We start from the raw sequence: 20,276 nt of genomic DNA, 5'->3' as shown, positions 1-20,276 counted from the left end.
TATTTGGACATGATTTGGTTAGTGAACATTCTAGTACAAAACTGGTAACAATTTTGAAAATTCATTGCATTTACAACAGTGATCTATTCATAGAAAAAATGGCATAATTTCCAAACCACTTAGAATTTCGGCATGGTTCTAAAACCATTTTCGAAGTAGACTCACCATATTTCATTTAAAAGTAGTTTGAGTATATTTGGATATTATTTGGTAAGTGAATAGACTGACATAATACAAGTAATAGTTATAAAAATTCCCTGCATTTACAATAGTGACCTATTCATAGAAAAATGAGCATAATTTCAAAATCACAAATAATTTCATCATGATTCCAAAACCATTTTTGAAATAGACTCACTCATATTTCATTTAAAAGTAGTTTGCGTACATTTGGATGTGATTTTGTTAGTAAACAGTCTAACATAAAATTGGTAATAGTTTTGAAAATTCCCTGCATTCACAATAGTGACCTATTCATAGAAAAAAGGGCATAGTTTCCACACCACGTAGAATTTCGGCATGGTTTCAAAATAATATTTGAAATAGACTCACCATATTCATTTAAAAGTGGTTTGAGCAGATTTGGATATAATTTGGTCAGTAAATAGCCTTATGCAAAAACATTTAAAGTTTATAGAATTTCATGTTCAAAGTTGACATATTCTAGCAAAAGTCTCATAACTTTCAAATCGCAATAAAGATCGATATGAGGTATTTCCCCCCCATAAATAAACTCAAAGGGGTATTTCCCCACAAAATTTCATGGTTAAATGAAGTATTCTCAATTCTTAAACAATTGCTTAAAAGATAGTCATAATTTCAAAAAAACAGAGTGCGTGCTTAGCAAAGTTCTTAGCAAAATTTAAGCAACAATTTATACATCCATTTCCATAATCATACTTAAATTACACAATTTGATAAACAAATAAAGCATGCATCAATCAAAACACAAGAATCATAAAATCTAAGTCCACTTACAACACTCAAGGGGACTCCAATTTCCCCACACAAGTCAAGCTTCCAAAGGTGGCTCAAGCTTGGAAGTTATAAGTGTTTGAGAAGGAAGGATATGGGAGAGAGAGAGAGGGCTAAGGCTTTTAGAGGTTTGTGAAGGGGCTTTATTTATAGGCAAATAAGGGAAAGGCAGCAGGCAGGTGGCAAACAAAAGGCTACAAATGGCAAACAAAAGGCATGTTAGTGTCAAGTAGCAAATCAAGAGGCATGCAACAACCATGAGATAGAGAGAGTTTTTATCCCGCGCGGCAGTGATGCTGTCGACGGTGTCGCACGCGGTAGTATAGTTTACGCGCACTGTGGCTAACTTTCTCTCTCCTGTTGCAGATTACAGCTCTCACTCTCTCTCTATTTGCTGTGCACGACGGCTCTCGCTCTCTCTTTTTACTACGCACGACGGCTTTCACTCTCTCTATACTGCACACAGCAGCTCTCTTATGCCAGTGACTTGTCGGAGTACTTAAACATGTCAGAAAGTCCTGGTCCTTCCGAAATGCATGAATATCTCAATAAACAACCATACTACATATATTTCAGCTTACAAACATGGTTTATACACATTTGAATAATAAAAATCCAACCCTAATCGGTCACTTACAAATCCCTTACTTAAAAATACAATTAAACTCAATACAATGTCCAAATACTCATAATGTACATCTCCACGATTTTACATGTTTTGCACTCAAAATTCTTCATTATATCAAAATTACATGATAATTTCATCTTCATTATTCATCATTATGATGTAGCACACACATGTATTTTCTCATATACTCATTATGCGAATATATTTTATTGAGTGCAAAAACATGTATATTCTTTTGAGTGTAAAACATGTAAAATGAGAAATTTTGATATAAGGAGGAATTTTGAGTGCAAAACTAGTCTATACATACTATATATATGAACTACAATAATGCAATCACTAAAATTAGTTATGTAGCCAATAGGTTTAATTATTGTGTATATATCAGGAATAGTAAAAGCAATTTTGTTATATTATCATTCTATGTAGATGATATTTTTATAGCTGCTAATGATATTGGCATGATTAACTATACCAAATCATGACTAAGTTCCTATTTTGATATGAAAGATATGAGAGAAACCTCACATGTATTGAGTAGTAAGATAACAAGAAATAAAAATTCAAGACTTATATGTTTATCTCAAGAAAATTATTTAAAAAGTATTTTAAAGATATTTAAGATGAAAAATTCCAAACCCATAAATATACCTATTTGTAAAGACTTGAAGTTATCAAATAAATTGTGTCCATTAAATGATAATGATAAAACTGACATAAAAAGAATTCCATATGCTCAAGCTGTAAGATGTATAAATTATATCATATTGTGTACAATATCTGATTTGAGTCATGCATATGGTTTTGTTAGTAGATTTCAGAATAATCATATGATGACTCATTGACAAGCTGTAAAAATGATACTCAGATATATTCAGAAAACTAAAAATTACAAGTTGTGTTTTCAAGCTGATAATTTAGATGTTACTAGGTACTCTGATATAAATTTTGCAGAAGACCCAGATAGTAGAAAATCAACATCATGATTTATATTCTTCTTTGAAGGTAGATATGTTTCTTGATATAACAAGAAACAAGGTTGTATAACTAGATATATTATGGAAAACGAGCATATTACTTGTAGTATTGCTACAATATATGTCGTCTCAATTAAACACTTCATAAATGATTTGAAGCTGGATATAGTTGACGGACTTGTTAATTTTTTTTTATAATTAATTTGCCATTTTATCAATCAGAAATGAAGCTTGTAGTTTTAATGTTCATATTGAAATTAATTATCATTACATTTAAGATATTATTAAAAATAATAAAATAATTATAAGTTATTTGCTATCTTGAATGATCGCCGACCATTTAACAAATGAACTAAGAGCATAAATATAATGAAAACACCCATACGACCGCGTCATTCTCGTTTTCTCTTTGCTATCTTTTCATATTACGTCCAAGAGGAGGTTAACCGCGTTTTCTGACATGGTTTACATTGTGTCGCGAGGGTTCTCTCTCTGTAAACCCGTTACTTTGAGCAGAACTCCCTCTCACGGATATTCTCTTTCGCTCTAAACCCAGTAAAATCAGGGCTCTCTGTAAATCATTTTCTCTCGAGTTGTCATCTCCTTCTCTTTCTAAAAACCCTATTTCCTGGAAGTTTTCATCTCCTCTCTCTCTCTAACCTAAACCTAAAGTTCAGTTTTCTATTCGCTTCCCCTGATTCAAATTCCAAACCCGAGCTTCTATTTCTCAGATTTCCATTGGAGCACTGAAACTAGGAAACCCTAAACCATGACGTATAGAGAGAGAGAGGGACACAGGGGAAGGGATTCTTTAGAGAGAGACCACCGGGAGAGGCATTCTTCAGAGAGAGAGCGCAGGGAAAGGTATTCCTTGGAGAGGGACCATCGGGAAGGCCACCAGGAGAGGGAGAGGGAGACAAAAAAGAGTAAGATCGAGAGCCATAGGGAGAAAGAGAGAGACAGACACCATGATCAAAAGTACCATGAGAGCAGAGACTCTAGGGCACGAGAAGGAGAGAGACACAGAGAGAAAGAAGATCGAAGAGAGAGAGAATCCAAGGAAACTCAAAGGTACTCGGAGAGTAAAGATGATCGAAGAGAGAGAGAATCAAAGGAACCTCAAAGGTACTCAGAGAATAAAGATGATCGAAGAGAGAGAGAATCAAAGGATACTCTAAGGTATTCTGAGGGTAAGGATGATCGAAGAGAGAGAGAATCAAAGGAAACCTCGAGGTACTCAGAGAGTAAGGGTGTTCTTGATAGAGATGGATCAGTAGAGAGAAGATCACACAAGAGGAAAGACAATGGAGGTGAAGAGAGATTAGAGAAGAATGACAAGCGGCGAAGGTTTGAAGATCGAGTTGTAGAAGAATCTAAGGGTTCGGAATCAAAACACATTGAATTGGAGAAAAAGGAAGATAGGAAGGTTAGGAAAGAAAAGCGAAGGTTTGAGGACCAAGTAGATGAAGAATCCGGGGTTTCAGCTATAAAGTCAGAGAAGAAGGATGAGAAAATGGAGAGGAAAGAGAGAGGGAAGAAAGAGAGCGTTAAAGATGAAGTGGAAGACGAAACTAGGGTAGTTGGGTCTTTAGATAGAGGAAATGGACAACACGAGCACGCTTCAAAAGTTCAGTCTGACGAGCCCATTTTGGGTGGAGACATGAACGATAAAGTTCAGAGCTTGGCGACTTCAAACGGAGTTGGTTCTCTTAACAATGTAAGTAGATTAATTTAACAATAAAACTTTATGTAGTTCTTATGGTATCTAATTTCATTTAACGGCTTTCTCAAAAAAAATTCATTTAAAGGTTTCCCACTTTCTCTTTTTATGTGATGTATAACAATGTCCCTTTCTTTGTGATGCATAACAAATTTGAACATTGTTTTTTTTTGAGAAAGTGGTTAACTTTGTATTAATAATATAGTGCATTACATCAGAAAAAATCCGAAAGATGGCATCCCACAAGTCGGGTGCTCAGACTACAATATAAAGAGTTCAAGGGGAAGGAAAAAAGAAAATACTGAAGTAGAGTGTAGTGAAAGACGTGAGAGCATAAGAAAGTAGAACAGTAGGCGGTGAATCGAGAAAGAAAAGGAAAGGAGTTACTAGAAAATAGTCACCCAGTAAGCTGCCGTCTCCAAGGTATGGCCGGTCTTCAGTTCCATTCTGTCCGAGATGTCATAGCAACAGAAGGAAGAGGGAGTCTGAGGGCCAATGAAAGGAAGGGGTGAGGGCAGAGGGGTGAGGGTGGATGATGAAGAAGAGGTTGAAGGGACAAAATATATTAGGAGAGAAGAGGAGAATGGGAGAGAAGAAGGATGGATCATACAGAAGAGGCGTGAGGAGAAGATAGGGGAGGGGAAGAGAGGAAAGGGCTGTTGGAAAGAGATTAGAGAGAGAAGGGAGTGAGATAGAGTGAATGATTTGGGGAGAAGAGCAGCAGCAGAGAGAATGATATTGTGATAATATTTTTTTTCCTCTTTCTTTTCCCCCTTTTTTTTTTTTTGGAGAGGAGGAGAGAGGAGGAGAAGAGGGAAGAGCTTGAGGGGTATGTGGTTTCAAGGAGTCGGGGGTGCACCTGTGTCCTGGTGCGATCCCTTCTTAGCCTACTGGTGTACCTTAGTGTAAACCTCTTTGTTTACCTTAGCGTAAACCTCTTTGTTTACCTATGGGATGGAGCTGTGGTTTGGCGGGCTTCTTACTTAGCCACCCTGTCTGCTTTAGAGTTGGCCTCTCAAGGAATATGCTCGAATGTGACTTGTGGAATGGAGCTGTAAAGGAAGTTGATATGCTCGAAAGTATAGAATAAATGCCATGACGGGCGGTGCTAGTGAGATGCCCAAATGATCGTGTTGTTGGAGTCTGATGGGACTATAAACCCTTGATAATTAGACCTAGGTTGAGGTACTCTCTTAAGACCTTCTAAAGGAGTCATGGCCTCTACAGTGGTGGAGTCCGAGATCCCAATATGTTCCAAATAGGAAAGGAAAATGCCATTGGAGTTAGGCAAAATACCACCTACGCTAGAGGGACCTGGGTTACTTAAGGATGAGCCATCTGTGTTAAATTTGAGGAAATTGGGCGGAAGGGGAGTCCATTGGGCTCTGATGTTGGTAGGTGGGGCAGAAAGGTTCAAAAGGGCTTCCTAGTTGGCTCTGAAGTGGGAGATGGGAAGCGAAGCGAAAACTAGGATGTACTTTGCCAAGAGGGAGATTAGGGCAATGCAGGAGTTAAATATGGGTCGTTGGCCCCTCAAAGTGATCCTAAAGATTTCGGAGGTCCTCTCAAGCCAAATGCTTTAAATGAGGGTAAAGACCAATATTTAAAAAGCGCTAGAATGAACTTTGCCAAGACGGAGATTAGGGCAATGCAAGAGTCAAATATGGATCGTTGGCCCCTCAAAGTGCTCCTAAAGGTTTCGGAGGTCCTCTCAAGTCAAATGCTTTAAATGAGGGCGCTGACCAGTATTTAAAAAAGCGCTAGGTGGCACCTAGGTGAGTAGATTTATTTTTTTTTGGGTTTTTCTATCTCTAAAATATGCTCTAATGGGTTTTAGGTTTCAATTTTCAAATGAACCTAAACCCACAATTTTGCACCTTTAGTATTAACAAAAATATCATCAACGAGGGGCATTTTTGCCCCTGGGTGGGGCACAGGCCCTACCTAGGCGGTTTCTCGGGCGCCTAGGCGGGCGCTCAGGGATATCCGCTTTTTTTGGGTGCCCAGGCCCCAGAATTGCCTAGGCGGCCGGCTAGGTGCTGGGCGGTCCGTTTTTTGAAACACTGGCGACGATGAACAATTGCCAAAGTTTCTACTATTTTTAGCAAAAGGAGGGGGATAAGAAAGCATTGAAGAGGTTGTCAAGTGAAAGGGGAGTGACCCGATGGAGGTGAAAGAGTTTAAGGAAAGATGACTAGAGGCTGTAAAAGATCTCACATTGGATAAAAAGGTGGGAGATTGTCTCCTCTTCTTGGAGCCGCATGATGCAACGATTTGGTAGGGAGAGCAGCTTATGCTAAAGTTGGTCTAATGTAAGGGTTAAGGGTTTTACCTTGTAGAAGCACCCATGTGAGGGCTTGTATTTTATGGGGCACCTGCTGGGACCAAGATTTGTTGAGAAGAGGTGCATGGGACAAATTAGGGAGTAGAGAGGAGTAGAAAGAGCAAAATTGTGAAAATCCCGTATGGGGTTTCGAGAGTAGATGATTGAGTATTGACTTTGGAGAGGGCTGAAAAGAGGAGCTCGCATAAGGAGAAGGGAATTTAGGAAAAGGGACTCCTGGCCTGTGAGGTTTCTCCTAAAATTGAGTGTCCAAACCATGGCCAAACCTCTAACCTCAACATATTCGGCAACCACTGCTGCCTGGTTTTGGACCAAGGGGAATAGAGAAGGGAAGACATGCCCATGGGGTTGGACTCCTATCCAGCTATACATCCAAAAGTTGATTCTCTGACCATTCCCTAATTGAAACCTAGTACAATTAAGGAAAGCTAATTTGCTTGAAGTGATGCACTTCAAGGCTCTAGAGGATCTATGGAAGGGGGATCTAGGCAGCCACCTGTCTTCTCCAAGTCCGTACTTGGCTTGGATAACCTGTTTCCATAGAAGGGGGTGGGGGGGGGGGGGGGGGGGGGTAAATTTCCACCACCATTTTCCTAGCAAGGCAAGATTCATAGTTCGAAGTTTTTTGATACCTAGTCCACCATATTTCTTGGGGGTACAGGCTTTGTCCCACGTTACCAGGTGAAATTTATGGCTTTCAGCAGACCCTGACCAAAAAAATGTCGCATAAGTTTTTAGAGATGCTGAATGACAAAAATAGGGATTTGGAAGAGGGACATGTGGTATATAGGGGTGTTTCCTAGCGTGGATTTGATAAGGGTAATTCTTCATTTGAGAGAAAGATACCTACCTTTCCAGCCAACAAGCTTCCGGTCGAACTTCTCAACCAGATTGTCCCAGTGGGGTGCTTTATGGGTTTGCCTAAGCAAAGGGGAAGACCAAGATAGGAGGGGAGGCTTTTTGGAGCACATCCCAAATGTTGGGCAACAAGCTGTAAATCTCCATTTTCCACAACATTTTGGTCTTGCACAGTTTAACTTTCATACTAGTTAGGAGTTCAATGCTCCTAGGGAAAACCACAGGCTGTCAATTTGAGAAGGGTGGGCCTCACAGAAAATGAGTGTCATCAACGTAGAGAAGGTGGGAGAGGACTGGCCCTTCAAGGGAAGTCCTAAAGCCCATGAGAACTCCTCTGTCGAAGAATCTAGCGAGGGTTCTAGAGAAGAGTTCACCAATAGTGGTGAAAAGGAAGGGCGATAGAGGGTCTCCTTGTCTTAAGCCTCTAGTTGCAGGGAAGAAGCCAACTGGGGAACCATTAAGGAGAATGGAAAAAGTGGGGTTGGAAGTGCATGCTTTAATCCATTTCCTCCGAACTATCCAAATTTGATCATGTTAAATAGCAAATTTTCTTAGTTTGTCTTTTGTTTCTTTTTGTTGGTCTAAAATACTATTGTTTTAATCTTTTTTATGGAAGGAGGAATCAGATTTTCCAATTTCCATGTGATTGTATTATATGTTTTAGTGATATGTATGTTAACGTTAATGCTCATGTTTTTTTTTTTTTGGCACTTAACGTTAATGCTCATGTTTTAATGTTATGTGTATAAAGTTAATGCTCATGTCCTTGTTATCTGAATGATTAAAAGTTTGATTGTGTTGAATTCTTGAAGTTATTGTGTTATTGTATCCATGGGTTAAGATAGTAATGATATTTCTACTCAAAGATGGGTCTCAATCTCCTGAAATTTACCAACTGAGGGATTAAGCCTGCATGCACCATATACCCATTTGAGGTGTAATGACGATGAACTATGGCTGGGACTTTTACTAGTTGACCTCTTTCAGAACCAATTTCATTTCTCATCCTCTTTATGCTTCTATAATCAAGTTCCATCAATGTTGTAATGATGCTGTTGTTTTTCAAAATTTCTATGTTGATCATTCCCTTGTATACATACCTTTGAAGAAAATCATTCCCTTGTAAACATGGAAGGACTGTATGGTTTCCATGGGGTTTTGGCATATTGATCGTTTGACAAGCAGGGAATTAATATTGTTTTCTTTGACAGCATTGATAGCTCTCTGGTCTTTTGCAATTTTCTCCCCTAAGGCTAATGGTCACTGGATTCTTACCTGAAATATGGAAAAATACAAAAATGAGTAAGTTGGGGAAAAAATGATTTCATTGTCAACTTGAGTCTTTTAACAAAAAAAGGAAACCTACTTAAAATCCAAGATGTAAGAATCACCACCAGAACCATTATCAATAAATGCTTATTTTGAGATATAAAGACAATAATAAGATTCTGTTGCCATGGTGAAGAGTCATTACTCACATCTTATTGTTATAGGCACCTGGATGATTACTTTTCTCGATACATAGTTTCAAAAAGCGCTAGGTGGGTCCTAGGTGGCCTAGGGGGTCCAGGCCGCCCAGCGCTTAGGCGGTTGCCCTGAATCTGGACGGCCCAGTTGATTCCAAAAAGGATTATAGAGTTATATATTATATAAAATATAAGAATTAGGTATTTAACGCACATTATAATTCAAAGTATAAGCATAACCATAAGTCGGTCCATATCCAATTAAAACTTAAAATTTACCAACCAAATTACCAAACCAAAGTTACCAAATACCATACCAGTGGAACTGCATATCCACTATCCACAATACACAACCATGAGGAAGAAAACAAAAATGAAAGTAATACTTGAAGACTCAAAAGAATCTTCAATAATTTAATCAATGTTCAAAGTTTAATCATTATTCAACATTCATCATCAGAAAAAATAAGGTCAGCTGCATTTGCATCATATTCATCGCCATTGGAGTAAGTAAGGAATCAAAATCTTCTAAAGCCCCCCCAATAGATTTATAAAACATCAAAAATTAAATCTAATATCAATGGTTGATATTTTTCTTAACTTTGAGAAACCCTTCGATTCTAAAGAAATCACCAAAAACTAGTTTTTTGGAGGCTTTCTCTCTCTAAAATGGTCTCTAATGAGTTTTAGGTTTCAAATTAACCTAAAACCCCCATTTTTGATCCCTTAGTATAAAAAAATGGACAAAAATAGCTCCCACCGAAAGCTTTTTGTCTGAACGCTGGGCAGCCTAGGCGGGTGCCTAGGAACATCCGCTTTTTATGGGCGCCTAGGCTTGGGCGATGCGCCTAGGCCCTCAGATCCGCCTAGGCGGCCGCCCAAGCGCTAGGCGGTCTGCTTTTTGAAACACTGCTCGATGTGATTTACTGTTGGCTAGGCTAATTGTGTGAGATACAGAAACCCCTTGAGACTACATAAAATGAACTCATGATCAAGTAGTTTTTCAGGATAGAGTTGTTTCATTATATTCAATGCCAAGTTATGGAGTGTCGTAATAATTCTGCATACGCACGCACAATTGAGTGTGTCTGTAGAATAATGTAATATAATTACTTCTGTTAGCCAACCTTTACTTTTGGACTTCCTCTCTGCATTGGTAAACCCAGCAAGCATGCATGGGTTCTATTGCTAAGGAATTTTGTGTGGGCATGGTAGAGGGATAGATTAGTGAGTGATCCTTAATTGTGGCATTGCATTAGTTTACTTGTTTATCATTCTTTATAATGGTTGTGGAGGATACGATGTATAAATTGGAGAAGTTGTGACTGCGTTGTTGTTGGTCATCTTTTTTTTGTGGGGTGGTGGGGGGATTTGAATATAATATCTCACCAGCTGGTAATGGTTCTCAACGTAAACCTGAATTCTGGCTGTTGAACTCTTTAACTTTGTGGTGTATAAAGTCCACTGCCTTGGTAATATCCTTTAAGAGCCTATCATCCTTTTGGTAATATCCTTGGTAATATCCTTTTGGTAATATCCTTGGTAATATCCTTTTGGTAATATCCTTGATAATATCCTTTTGGTAATATCCTTGGTAATATCCTTTAAGAGCCTATCATCCTTTTGGTACTAACCATCTTAGGAAAGAAATTTAGTATGTCCCATTCTCTCAACCAGAGGTGAATGCTTTCACATGAGCTAATCTTCTCATGAGGTGATAGGGTACTTTCAACAATATCCTGCATCTACGCTTCCCTTTTGAAGTGATCTCCTTTGAGCTCAAAGATCTTCAGGAACGAAACCCCTCTGTGCTGTAAAATTCTTTCAACCTCTTCCTAACCATCAAATCTGGCCTGGAGTGGGATGACACACTCATAGATCACTGCACTCATCTTTTGACATTATGCTCCCTTAATTTTATATCTTTAAGCTGCAGATGCTAAAATCAGTGGTTGTAGATGGGTTTTTGTAGTTAATACATTGTAGTTAATACATTTCAGAAATGTATATTCCCAGTCCTCTGATAAGAAAAAATCTTCCTTCTTGTTGGCTTGGTAAAGGAAGACCCATCACATTTTGGGTCTGCTAAAAGCATGCTAATAAGTGGCTTCCGAGAACCTTTTTTTTTCTGGAGGATGTGAAGTCTGAGAACCTCCACATTGTTATGTTTGATCCTCTACCCGCCTCGCCTTACATGGGATTACAAGATAGTGTTGAACTTCCTTATCAGACCAACGAGACAATGTCTATCTTGTGCCTCATTCATACTTGAAAGTTCTATCATGAAAGCTTTTCTGAACTCTTATTTGCCTGGACCATAAACCTGGTCACACAGCATCTATGTGTGCCTTAAAGATTCATAATCCTCTTTCTAGTAGATGCAAAAGATTGCTTGTGTTCCCTTCCATTTATTTATGTTGCTGTCACGCCTAAAATTATCCTTTCCTCTAAATCCCCAGTGACTGTGTTCGGAAAAACAATCTCTTCCATTATTCCACCAATACCTCAGAGGCAGTCGTCTGACATGTAGTGTAGTGACAGCCTTGTTTTGTTACCATACCTTACATTTGGGCCTTGGGACTATGATGTGGTCCCATAAACTCTTACTGATAGACTGATAGTGAGAATGCCTTTTTTCCTTAGCATAATGTAAGTACCCTTGATATAGCAAATTATTCTTCTTTGGCTTATTACACTTTGCTGGTCCTTTCTATCCCTCAAATTTCTCTTAAAAGTATTTGATGTTTTCCAATACTTTAGACCCATTTCATGATAGTTTTCAGCGACTTGCACATCCCTTCTGCACTATCACAGATATAGCTGCAACATAAACTTTTGGGGAAATGATCTATTGGTCACCATTCTTTATCTCTTAAAAATTTGACAATGTAAAAATTCTGAATCCTAAACTTTTCTAGATTTAGAAGTAATTGCACGCAATTCATCATGTATTTGTCATGTCTCTCTCTCTCTCTGGAGTTTCTTTCTTTGTGATCTTTTGGAATTTTTTCTATTTTTCCATCTTTCAAATTTTTATTTATTGTTGATTTGAAAAATAGTTGGACTCGATCTAACCACCAAAACAAGCCAAAGCAGACACTTTCCGGGTTCAATATGGGATCCAATATTTATGAGATTGGTTACACCTTGGATGGCCACTCCAACCATCCTTGGTGGACAAATGACCTCTTACAGTGCTTGTGTTGAACCTTTTTGGGAATACATATTTGATCTAACAGGAATTGGACCTTTAAAGAGTTGTTCTTGGAAAGATAACATGTTTGAGTAGAAAAACAATCACAGCTAGTCTCTAGTGTCCACCCTTTAGCGCACTCAAGGTGGAGTCTCTCTTTGCTCCCAATTCATGATGTCCTTTACGTAGGCTGTGGGCCATGTTTGTCTAGGGACTTCATAGATCCTTAGTATTCTCCAGGAAAGGGATCCACCTATGTGCGAAAGAGTGGTCTGTCCCGTCATTCAAGACCCATTTCTCAGGGCATGTTTTCTAGGCTACCAAGACACATCAGCTTCTATTTTGGCATCCTCAGTCCTAAAACCAAACCAACTCTACAAATGTTGATACTCCGCCTTCTCGTGCCCCTCCTGTGAATTCTGTTAAACTTTTATCACTTTCTTGTGCCTAATGCTCTCAATCTTACACCAGTAACTCGAGTTATTGTGTTGGTTCCGGATCACCATAACATAGTTGCAAGGGCTCATCCTCATCTAGTTTTCAGATTGCAGGCAGTGTTTGCTATTCTGAACCAAAAGCTGCTGTTTACGAGTCCCAGCAAACACATAGAGCAGGATGACTGATTTGGCTCAATGACTTTTGAAGCAAACTGGGATCCCTAATTCAAATGGTTGAAACAAATGCAAATCAGTCTTCCATGCATTTCCCGTTCCAATGACTGAAAGGTTCAGTTTGGGTCCAACCCAGTGAAAGTGACTTTCACAATCTGGCAATCTGGTCCTATTACATTTTCTATGATGTTGGTTCTATACTTCTGTTTTTTTGAGAAAATAGTTCTATACTTCTGTTTTAAGTTTTTGTTACCAAAAACCTAAAAAATATGCTTAGTTTATTATTATTATATTTTAATGAACGATTTGGCTTTCTTAGTTTAATAATTACTAAAGAGAAAGGATGGTCATCTATCATGAAAAGGGTGATTGGTCTCTATGAGCAATTCGGGGTTAGTCAAATGTCGGATTGTCTCTCAGTCTTATTACTCTAAAAACAACTATAATACCCTTGTGTGCTGTACTACTGTACTGTCTTTCATTTTCTATTCACTATACATATAATTGCATTTGTCTAAGAAGTGCGAGGAACTTAAAATTTCCCTTAACCCATCCCAAGCCCGGGTAAAGGAGGTGGGTTATGTTAGGTAAGCTGCCAACGTTAAAATTTGCCAAAACTTAACAAAATGGCAAACCGGGATTTGTATAGCCGACCCCAAATAGTTGGGAAAAGGCTTTGATGATGATGATTATGTGTACAATTGCATGTTGCAGATTACGGAGATTGTATAGAAATAAATTAAATAATACATAGACACAAATTCCTAAAGTTGTCTTACATATTTTGAATAGGTGACCTTGTATGTTTGCATGCTTATTATTATTTGTTTTCTCAAGTAAGAGACATGTTCAATGAGTGAATCTTTTTGGAGTTATATTGGCGTAATGATTTATGTTAGTTGCCCATTGGCCAATAGCTTTCTGCTCTCGTTGCAAGGGTTTGTAATTCTTTCACTTGCTTTTTCTCTGGCAGGGTCCTACATGGGAAGCGCCGTCTTCTGTGGCATCAAGGGCCGTTCATGCTTCTGCTTCCTCTGGTTCTCCACTTGCTACAAAGGTATCTTTGATTTCTACCCCTCCTGATGATAAGGGCCTTAGTGTTACCAGATCTCATGAGGCTCCTGGAAAATCCAGTACAGATGGGACTACAACAGCAGCTGGAAAAAGTTCTCTCTCTATTGATGCTTTAGCCAAAGCTAAGAAGGCTTTGCAAATCCAGAAAGAGTTGTCTGAGAAATTGAAGAAGTTGCCACAGGTAGGTCATTTGGTTAAGATTAATGTCATTGTTGTCTCTCTACATTCTTTCTGCTACTGGTTTGAGTTCTGCATCTTGTTTGAAAAGATATGTTTTCTTGATGGTCGTGCAGTTGAGTAAACCTACTGTTTCAAGTCCAACTGGAACCACACAGGCAACACAAGCTGCTCCTTCAATGACCAAAACACCAACATTGACAACCCCAAGTCCCTCGACAATGGGGACATCAGCTTTACCAGTAACCACCATACCTTCTGTGAACCCTGCATCCACGTCCATGGCAGGCATTTCGGGGCTTACAAACATTCCAAATTATGAAGCTGTAAAACGAGCACAAGAACTTGCAGCTAAGTTAGGGTTTCACCAAGACCCTGAATTTGCCCCTCTTATCAATATGTTTCCTGGACAGGCTGCTGATGTTTCTGCGCCTCAGAGGCCTGCAAAGGCTCCTGTACTGCGTCTTGATGCTCTTGGAAGAGAAATTGATGAACATGGAAATGTTATAAACATGCCTAAGCCAACCAATCTCAGCACTTTGAAGGTTCACACTCTCTCTTCTCACACACGCACACACACATAGATCCACACAAGCTAATGTATGCTCAGCCGTTAAACCTCTGTTTCTGCTGATGTCTAGCTAATGTGGTGCTTGTTTTCAGGTCAACATTAATAAACAGAAGAAGGAAGCATTCCAAATCCTCCGGCCCGATTTGGATGCAGATGGAGAAAATAATCCCTATTTTGATGAGACTATGGGGATCAACAAAACAAAGCTTTTAAGGCCTAAGAGGATGAGCTTTCAGTTTGTTGAGGAAGGCAAATGGTCAAAACAAGCAGAAATAATAAAATTTAAGGTACTTTGGTTTGCAAGGTGCTTCACACTCCATTTAGTATTCTTGTTGGCTCTTAGCTAATATTTTAGTCTTGCTATTCCAGAGTCAATTTGGAGAAGCACAGGCCAAGGAGCTAAGAACTAAGCAAGCCCAGCTGGCAAAGGCAAAGGCTGAACTTGATATCAACCCAAATTTGATCGAGGTTTCAGAGAGAATTCCCATTAAGGAAGAGAAACCGAAGGACCCCATCCCCGACATTGAGTGGTGGTGCGTTATAGCTTTCATTTGCTACCTTGAATGGGAAAATATATCTTATCCCAATGGATTATTGTATATGATACTTCATCGATGTATCCAACATTGTTTCCACTTGTAAATGGTTGAAGATTAAGTTGGCTAGGGTCGCATGGAGACACCTAGCTGATTATAGTTATCTTGGCCATCCTTGAGTGGGAAGTGCTTGGAGTACCTAGTACCATATTGGTTGTTGTCTGCTTTTCCTGTTTAATTGTGATATTACTTTTGCTTCTTATGTAATCTAGTAACATGTACTGTAAATATCAAATTCACCTTGGGAACCTCTTTGTTTTGGCTAGGGAAGAGAAGTTCTCTGCCCGATCCAAACAAGATTTCAATCTTTTCCTTTTAATATAAACTATAAAAATAATAAAATATATAACTTGGTGTTGTCATAAAATTTTCCTTTTTTTCCGAAGTATCCCTGATATTTTCAAGATATCAGCATATTTTCCAACATCTTGATCTTTTCAAGATATCAGGTATATTTTCCCAATATTTTGAAAATATTGGGTGAAGTTCACTTTACTTGGATTTGGAACTAAAGCTGAAGACGTTGGTGTCTACTGCCAAAGTGAAGCAAAGCTAACAACACGATGTGCTGATAATATAGTAAATTTTGCTTATGTATTTTCCAGGGATGCAGTTCTGTTGCCTTCTGGGAGCTACAGTGATGTCACAGGAGATAAATTCAACATCAGAATGGATAAAATCACTTGCTATGTTGAGCATCCCCTTCCTATAGAGCCTCCTGCTGAGCCTGCCCCACCCCCTCCACAACCCTTGAAGCTGACCAAGAAAGAGCAAAAGAAGCTTCGGACTCAGAGGCGCCTTGCTAGGGAAAAAGAGAGGCAAGAGATGATAAGGCAAGGTCTGATAGAGCCCCCAAAGCCCAAGATCAAGATGAGCAATTTAATGAAGGTTCTTGGCTCTGAAGCAACTCAAGATCCCACGAAGCTTGAAATGGAGATAAGGAGTGCTGCTGCAGAGCGTGAACAGGCCCATGTAGACAGAAACATTGCCCGTAAGCTTACGCCTGTGGAACGCAGAGAGAAGAAAGAGAGGAAGCTTTTCGATGATCCAAATACATTCGAGACCATAGTCTCTGTGTACAAGATGAACGACCTCTCTCATAAGCAAACTCGCTTCAAAGTGGATATCAATGCTCAAGAGAATAGGCTTACAGGTTGTGCTGTGATTTTCGATGGGTTTAGTGTGGTGGTTGTAGAAGGGGGGAGCAAGTCTATCAAAAGGTATGGTAAGCTAATGCTTAGAAGGATCAATTGGGCAGCTGCTGTTTCGAATGAAGAGGAGGGGGATGATAAAGAGGATGCTCCTGTCAACAAATGCTTGCTAGTTTGGCAGGGGAGCGTTGCCAAACCGAGTTTTAATAGATTTTTTTTCCATGAGTGCCGAACTGAAGCGGCTGCCCGTAAAGTTTTTGCTGATGCTGGGGTTGCCCACTATTGGGATCTGGCTGCAAATTTCACCGAAGAAGATATATAAGCCGGGTTCTCTTGATTAATGGATATTTTTACCTAGTCATTTGGGATTCAATTATGTTGGAGCTGGACCTCTGCATCTTCTACAATGGGCTTATCTGGTGTTAGCTGAAGGCGAAGTCCTTGGGGTTAGAGGCAAGGAGATCTATTTGAGGTTTAAATACCATTGCAATTCTGCAGGGGTTTGTTATTAGAGTGAAACCATTTGGTCTTTTGGCTTTATTCATGGCATGGTTATATGGGGCATTGTTTTGTAAGGCTGGTTCTCGCTGAATGGACATGTGAGTATGTTCTCTTAAATTCCTCCAAGAATTAGGAAGTGCATGCTGGTAAACCTGGTTATTGTTGTTCTGGTAAATCTGCTTAGTTGCTGCTCTTTGTTTTCAATATTGAACAGAAATTAGTTATTGGTACTTGGATTTTCATGTTTAAGCTGCTTCTGTTATCTGGTCTTGAATTATAGCTTTTTAGAGTTTTGGTCTTGTGTAGAATTTGAAAGATGGAGCACAAAGATGCTTTCGTTACCAAGGAGTCGATGAGATCAAATTGAACATATACTGATGCAAAACAAACAACAGTATGCATGCAGTACTATCCTCCCACTTGAGAGTTGGTATGGTGTTGATACAGTAATTTCTTTTAAGTTGGTATGGTGTTGATTGGAATTTTAATTTTAATCTTTTGTGTCTCTTTACGAGTAACTATTTATCGTTGAAGTTGTACAGGTGCCACACCATCACTTGTTAATGCAATATTTTATGAATTATACACTATCTATGATTGTCTCATCTTAGGATTGGGGCAGTCGGCGGGGGACTGGAGAATTCAAAATTATATTTTTGGGCAGTCCCCTTCTTCAGCCAAGGAATTGTTGGTCTCATATGCACCCTTGCCAATGAATGTATTGCTTCCAAAATATGTGGTAGTAGGTTTGCCAACCTCCATGGCACCATTGTCATCGATCAGTCTCCCTGTACTGTCATAGGCCTTATCCTATTGGGGTAAGAATTCCTTTAAGAAAGGCCTGCAAGTTTGTCCAACTCCATGCCGACCTTCATTCCTCAGATTTCTTTGGAAGCTAGGACACCCTAATCCGGTCGACCCTCAGTGAAACCAGTACTTTAACAGTGTAGCATCCAGATGAGACACATGCTTACCTCTGAGTTCGAGATCGCAACTCAAAACTCGCTGAACATTGGCTCAAAATGATTCTCCTCTTCGCATCTGAACCTAGTACTTTAGTTGAAAATTGACCAAATCCTATGGATGTCCTGCTAGACCTGTCATAACTTACTTGGTCTATTCATATCCCTCCCCCGCCATAACCCTCATGATACTCATACTTACCCGCATGGGTCATGATCCTTTCTGCACGCTCTTATATAGCTATAATGCCTTTCACAATGCTAGGGCCTCAAAAGAGCTTTATATGCATCTACACTCAAGCTTAAATTACCCAGCATTCATTGCCTCTTGGGCTTTGCATATTTTTAATTCTTTTGCCCCTTTAGATTGCCTCCATATGCAGTACCTCTGAGTACTTACTGAGCTTCTCTACCACGCCCTGGGAACTTCTTCAAAAATTTGGGGCCACAATCCTCATCTCTGAGTCTTGAGCAATTTTATCCCAATGTTCGAAAGGTTGAATCGGGCTGACTACTCGGCCCATGCCCCAGCCGAGTACTCATCGGAGTCTCGGCCCATGCCCCAGCTGAGTACTCGTTGGAGTTCGAGTAACTCGGCCCAAAGAAAGCTGAGTAATGTAGCAGCTGAAAACTATTAAAAAAATAAAAAAAAACAAAAAAACACAAAAAATAGAAAAAACATATTGAAAGTAAAATTTAACAAAACCTAACTAATTGTGGTTAAAAAAGTAGTGAAAAAAATACATTTTTAAAAAAGACTTTGCGACGAGGGTTATTTTTGAAATTTCACAAAAAAGAAGGGAAAAATGTAAAAATAAATATTCATGGTCAAAATACTTTTCAATTTTTGCCAAAATGATTGAAAACATAAATAAACATGTTAAAAATATATTTTTTATTCTTTTGAAAATTTTTTATATTTTTCGGGCTCTGCAATGGTCTGAGCCCGAGTAACTTAGTTGAGTCGGCCCACTTTTCAAACACTGGTTTATCCTTCGTAAATTCAAAGGTCTGGAGATGAACAGAGTATATGAGCTTATCCTCTAGAAATGGTACACGGGAACCAACTGGGCTACTTAAATGGATCTTAAAACTGTCTATAAGCCCCGCCCAAAATATTTATAGGGGCAATGTTCTTCTCTGTGCAAAATTTTTCGGCTGAACCTTTTTTTGTTTTGTTTTCAATACACTGGATCTGATAAAAACAGAGTACTTCTTAGCCTAAAATAGTCCATTTAAAGAAAAGTACATTTTTTATTCATAGAAAGACTGACATTTTAAATCATAAAATAGAATTACAATTTTCTAATTGGTGAGTTTTGGTCTTTGTATTATTTTATGACCTTTAATGGTGAAATTAATTTGAGCAGTTCAATATATTTTGATGTTGATTCAGGGCTTGGCAGGATTTGCAATTCAAATGACAATCAAACTAGGGTATTTGTTGCTATTGGCACATTGATATGCAATACAGCGTTTATAATTTTTATTTTATGAATGGTACATTTTTGTATTTTATGAATGGTACATTTTTGTATTTTTAGTTAGAAATTTGGTTTCTCTTAACTGGAGGCTTAGACCATTTTATTTCTTAAATGGTTTTATAATTACAATAACCAAATAACTGTCACAAATTTTATCATCATCATCATCATGGTCTGCTCAAATGCGGACTATGTGCTTTGAAAGTTAAGCCGTCTCTGTCCGTCTTTGATGAGTATTTCCTTTGTCTAATTAAGTTAACGGTGTGGTTTGTATAAGGCTAAGGAGTGAGGCGCACCTATAAATAGTGTCAAAATATGTTGTTTTAGTATAAGAAATCATTGTGATGGCCTGAAAATTTATTTTGTATTTAATTATAAAATTTTAAGTTAAAATATAGTGGGATTAGTTCTATGAACACTCGAAAGTCTTAAAAGTAGACAGTCTAGATAATGCATTAGAAGATGCACTATTTCCAAAACTTGAAATCAAATTTTGTCATGTCCATACATCTTGAAGTCGAAATGATCGATTTGAAGATTTTTCAGCATTGAAACAACTTTTTTTAGTGAATTTTTGATGTGCATGTTAATTTGATTGTTTAGGCATCATCCTTATATAAACTTTTTCTTTAAGTTAATGACTAAAACATGGTGCAGATTTGGTGGTGATTTATTCAAATTCATTTGTTCCTTTTTCCTTGGTTTGATATGTGTAAGCTGGATTTGGATATGCAACGCTGGTTCACGTCTAATTCTTTAGTGCTTCATTATGGCAATTAAGCAAGAAAAAAGAAAGAAGGGAAACGAAAGAAAGGGTGTGGTTTGTATAAGGTTGCAATATTAAATAACCCAAGTAACGTGCACTTTTAAACTTTGTCATAAGATGCACTTTTAAACTTTGTCGTAAGATGCAATTTTGGTGTTGAAAATTTTTAGGATGGTGCGACAATCTATTTTTATCTCTAGTTATAAACCTTCAACTCTAAAA

The 20,276-nt window shown here is 38.5% G+C and overlaps 1 protein-coding gene across 8 annotated transcripts; it reads left to right on the top strand.

Moving 5' to 3' along the window:
• Window positions 1-2,914: 2,914 nt before the first annotated feature.
• Window positions 2,915-19,425, top strand: LOC18435417 (Pre-mRNA-splicing factor 3). 8 transcript variants are annotated; one of them, XR_016046002.1, is made up of 9 exons: window positions 3,487-4,297; window positions 13,746-13,829; window positions 13,907-14,027; window positions 14,140-14,568; window positions 14,687-14,881; window positions 14,964-15,127; window positions 15,796-16,940; window positions 17,149-17,272; window positions 19,201-19,425. XR_016046002.1 is itself a non-coding variant. In XM_020667934.2 (7 exons), exons 2-7 carry the CDS (start codon window positions 13,754-13,756, stop codon window positions 16,661-16,663), a joined length of 1,848 nt encoding a protein of 615 aa, XP_020523593.1. In that variant the 5' UTR covers window positions 3,487-4,297; window positions 13,746-13,753; the 3' UTR covers window positions 16,664-17,091. The 8 variants fall into 8 exon arrangements, 3 of the variants coding, with proteins under 3 accessions (XP_011623805.1, XP_020523593.1, XP_011623806.1); XR_966701.3 differs by having other exon boundaries at window positions 2,915-4,297; window positions 13,746-14,027; XR_016046004.1 differs by lacking the exon at window positions 19,201-19,425 and having other exon boundaries at window positions 13,912-14,027; window positions 17,149-17,425.
• The last annotated feature ends 851 nt before the right edge of the window (window positions 19,426-20,276 follow it).

The sequence above is a fragment of the Amborella trichopoda genome, chromosome 12, assembly GCF_054954075.1.
Source record: "Amborella trichopoda isolate Santa Cruz 75 chromosome 12, AtrichopodaSantaCruz75HAP2 v2.0, whole genome shotgun sequence".
In the NCBI taxonomy this organism is placed as follows: Eukaryota; Viridiplantae; Streptophyta; class Magnoliopsida; order Amborellales; family Amborellaceae; genus Amborella; species Amborella trichopoda.
Note: the sequence above shows the minus strand (reverse complement) of the source record. Positions and strands in the feature narration are given on the sequence as shown.

What these genes read in the sequence shown, in the direction of transcription:
- LOC18435417 (XM_011625503.3), top strand. Translation starts at nt 3,350, where the DNA reads ATGACGTATAGAGAGAGAGAGGGACACAGGGGAAGGGATTCTTTAGAG. An exon ending in GAGTTGGTTCTCTTAACAAT is followed by an intron (nt 4,298 to 13,745) that starts GTAAGTAGATTA and finishes TTTCTCTGGCAG; the next exon opens with GGTCCTACATGGGAAGCGCC. An exon ending in AATTGAAGAAGTTGCCACAG is followed by an intron (nt 14,028 to 14,139) that starts GTAGGTCATTTG and finishes ATGGTCGTGCAG; the next exon opens with TTGAGTAAACCTACTGTTTC.